This window comes from Pygoscelis adeliae, unplaced genomic scaffold (genome assembly GCF_000699105.1).
Source record: "Pygoscelis adeliae isolate BGI_AS28 unplaced genomic scaffold, ASM69910v1 Scaffold29, whole genome shotgun sequence".
In the NCBI taxonomy this organism is placed as follows: Eukaryota; Metazoa; Chordata; class Aves; order Sphenisciformes; family Spheniscidae; genus Pygoscelis; species Pygoscelis adeliae.
This window is the reverse complement of record NW_008825611.1, coordinates 605,777-609,833: the sequence shown is the minus strand read 5'-3', so window position 1 is coordinate 609,833 and position 4,057 is coordinate 605,777. Positions and strand designations below refer to the sequence as shown.

Below are 4,057 nucleotides of genomic sequence, written 5' to 3'. Positions count from 1 at the left end.
CTATTATGATATCATTTAGTAACTATAAAGGCTTTGTTGCAAGTACTTAAAACCTGGTGTATCAGTTTAGTGAAATGTTACGGCGTGCAAATTCTTCTGAAAGCTTCACAAACAAGTTCTTTCATATTTCAAGTATATCTTTTGATATTTTTTACCTTTGGAAGTAAGTCATTTTCATGAAAAATAAATTCTTCAGCTAAAGAATCTCCCTCTTCTTTTGCTTTGCTTAGTTTTTAGTACTGAAATAAATCCTTCAGAGAGAATCTTTTAAGCAACAGCAAGTTGCAGATTACCGCCATTCATGTCATATTTTCTAGAACACCAATAACAACATTGGGAAGAAAGCAAGATATCTCCACTTATCTCGTTTCACCCTGAAATGTATAAACATCTTTTCTTTAGAAAAGTCAAAATTTCAACTGCAGATTCAAACTGTGCAGAGGTTATGAGACATGCTGTCCCCTCAGAAAAAAGTGGATGCCTAAGTGTTCCCCCATTTCTCGCTTTGGGAACACCCTAACAGCAGTAGCATTAGGTACTCTTCCGAGTTTTTGAAATGTTCCCCCATTTCTCGCTTTGGGAACATCCTAACGGCTGTAGGATCAGGTACTCTTCCGAGTTTTTCAAGTGTTCCCCCATTTCTCGCTTTGGGAACACCCTAACAGCTGTAGGATTAGGTACTGAGTTTCTTAAATGTTCCCCCATTTCTCGCTTTAGGAACATCCCCCAATCCCACATACTGAAGTATACCACTGCTCATCAATGCTCCTGTGCAAAAAGTTTCAAGGGACATCTAGAGATTAAAGTGGTTTGATTATCTGCACGATGGACCAATTCCATGATTACATTCTGACCTACGAGGAAATAGAGTTTTGCTGCTTTTCTTCTTCTTTTAAATAAGTTTCCACTACTAGCCAGAGATTCCAGGTGACGCTTTTTACAGTCTGGAATTAAGGTGAAGTGGAAGCAAACCTGACAGTACAAACAGCTAAGCAGTTACCATATTAAAATGCCAACCTTACAGGAATGATCTCTTAGTTTTAAAAGGAGTGCTGAAAACTGACATTTCACTTAATTTTCTAGTTAACCAGCAAGGACAACAGCATTTTTGGTTACTGACAGTAGGTGGTTCAGAAATGCACAGAACGCACGTGCCTATGTCTTCTGCTCAAAGAGATCATGATACTCTTGTTCTTCTAGTTCTCTGTTGTACTTCTCTATTTCCCTGTTGGCTTCTTCCAAGTAATCGTTCATGAATTGGTCCATTACTGATTTTGAAAAACTAAGGAAAAAACATTTGTGCACAAAGCGTTCATTAGAAAAGAACACACAGGTTTGAAGGATGTGCCAGTTCAGGGACACTTTACTGAGAGCAGAAATTCGATATATTACCTTCCGGGAGTCCCGCAGTCAGACCTAACCACAACTACTCTGTGTTACTGGGGAATAAAGGAGTTGCACAACAGACATTTCCCAATCACAAGGAAGAATATAAGAACAGCAAAACTACAGCAGGTTTGCAGATGTTTACAGCTATTTTGGTTAAGTGGAAGTCTAAAAAACCTCTGCCCAAAATTCACATCATCCAGAAGTGGTTAACCAGTGCCGGTATCTTTCATTGCCAAACACCAAGATGGTGGTGCAGTAAAGGTCCAGTGAATACTGAAGTCCAAGTTGGCTGTTAGACTATTTTCTGCCGGTATACCATAACTAGGAGCTTACCATGCAGACAGAAGTCTGCTGGTTTAAAATTTTAAAGTTGTCCCACAGGGCATAGAAAATCATTGTTTGTTCTTATTCTAAAACAGAATCACAGAACCCACTTGGATTTTTGTAAAGTTTGCCAAAGTTAATGGTAAGCTGGGAATATAAAACCAAATTTGAAATTTCAGTAATAAAACCCAGACAAACGCAATAGAAAGTTATGGAAACAAGAAAGAACAACAGAAATACACTGGAGCGTTAGTATTACTCTAGCGTTTCTTGCCAAAGACAAAAATATGATCAGGTTTAAATTAAAAAATAAAAATTTCTGGAAAGAAATCCAGAGGACCCTACTTCAGCTGTAGTTCATGTTCTGTAACCAATACCAAACAAGACCAGCAAGGACAGCGCATTTACAAAGGGGCATATGCCACAATTTGATAAGTAAATCATACTGCTTGCTAAGCTGAAGTAGTTCTAAAATAAGGTTTTACCTGCTTAAGTGAGTTTAAAAAGTGATTAGAAAAAAATGCACGTCCACACCTAATTCTGAACATCCTGTTCATATTACTGCATTGCATCCAATAAGGTTTTTCTCATACTGAGTTACAAAACGAGAGCAATGATTTACCATCAGTTTCACTGCAAAGATATGTGGCAGAATAAAGAATACTGTAGTAAAACCTAAAACAACCCTGATTGTTTTTACTTGAGTATGTGTACGCATGTGCATGCACACAAAATTATATTCATTTGGAAGTTTTATCAGTCATGACCAGGCATTAAGCAATATTACAGCACTATTTGGTTTGAAAAATAGTTCTTTGACAAGCTGTGGTCCATAAATTACTCCCTGCGTGAGCTCATGTACAGTTTTGGGATTGTTTTGTTGGTTCTATTCTGCTTCTTAGATCATATCTGAAAAAGTGTTTTAATAATAAGCTTTAAATGGCTAGTAGCCATGCACAGATTTAAGGAACAAAGCTTTTCATTTCATATTATTACCTGCAAATCAAACTGGCTCTTCACCATATCATCTGCTTTGACAGTTTACATTTCAGATTTGCAAAGCCTGTTGCCTACCTAAAACCTTCACCAAAAAACCCACATTTTAAAGGATACATGGATGGTAATCCATTTTGTCACCAAAAAAATTCACAAATTGAGTCCCGTTGTAAAAATAACCAGCTGGAAGCGGATCCAAGTGGCGTTTCACCTACATTAAGAAAGAATATACAGTACATTAATCATTTAAAACTCAAAACTGCCTAGAGACAGTCCTAACAAACTTAAATAGATAAACGAAAAATTCTTTCTGCTGAACTTAGCAGCCAGGGAGGAAGGTATGGCTCCTGGCTATAAAGGAGCGCTCTGAAAAGACAGCATGACAAATGACATCCATATAGGCTAGGGGAGTTAGGTACAGCAACCCTAATCATAGCCAAGCCAAACTTTTAGGAACCCAACTCCAAAGACAGCACTTACAACCTAAAGGTAGCTGATGAGGGCAGGATTAGGCATTTGGGATCCTAATTTGCAAGCGACAACCTGCACAGGACAGACCAGGGAGAAAAGACGGGGAAAGACCACTACAGTGACCAAAAGGGTATGCTTGTCCCACAGCTTACACTTCCCCCTACTTTTCAGAGCTAACTTGAAACCCTGAGATAACACCAAGATTTATATCTCAAATCCCTCCTGGACAGCCTCAGTTTTGTTTCGAGTATATAAAAAGACAGTCAATAATTTAGTGTTCAGCACACTTGTTATGGCAAATATGGGAGGTGCTCTATCATACAAATGATTATTAAAGAAAATCAGCCAAAAGAAGAACTTGCTATTAATTGCTTCTACTTACATGAATGTTCTTTATTTCCTGAAGGGTTAGCATTCCTCTGGTTTTCAGGGCTTTCCTCTGAGGTTTCTGTATGAAGAATTAGACCCCAGTTATATACCTACTGAGTGACAACGTGGTATTACAGTTTAGTTACATTAAGAAAAAACCCAAAGCCATGGAAAAGTAAGTTCTTTCTTGAAAACATGGGTAAAGGCAGTGAAATCTATGATCACATGCTATCATGCTCAAGCCCAGCACAGAAATACTCCTTTTAGAAGCATGTATTTTAAAAATTGATTTCTAGACAGAATTATTCAATTATAGAACCACAGAGTCATAGAATCATTTAGGTTGGAAAAGACTTCATCAAGTCCAACTGTTAATCTAACACTGCCAAGTTCACCACTAAACCATGTCTGTAAGTGCCACATCTACACGTCTTTTAAATACTTCCAGGGATGGGGACTCAACCACTTCCCTGGGCAGCCTGGTCCAATGCTTGACAACCCTTTTGGT

At 38.1% G+C, this 4,057-nt stretch overlaps 1 protein-coding gene across 1 annotated transcript in view; it reads right to left on the bottom strand.

Annotated features, from left to right (window-relative positions):
* Positions 1 to 1,074: 1,074 nt before the first annotated feature.
* The window catches only part of LOC103924226 (chromosome unknown open reading frame, human C20orf194), a 98,740-nt gene continuing 95,757 nt past the window's right edge, over positions 1,075 to 4,057 (bottom strand). Inside the window, exons 37-39 of the mRNA XM_009332714.1 lie at positions 3,563 to 3,628; positions 2,827 to 2,920; positions 1,075 to 1,268 (exon numbers count right to left, since the gene is read on the bottom strand). Coding sequence (XP_009330989.1) covers positions 1,156 to 1,268; positions 2,827 to 2,920; positions 3,563 to 3,628 — 273 coding nt within the window. The 3' untranslated portion in view covers positions 1,075 to 1,155. The remainder of the gene's footprint in view (positions 1,269 to 2,826; positions 2,921 to 3,562; positions 3,629 to 4,057) is intronic.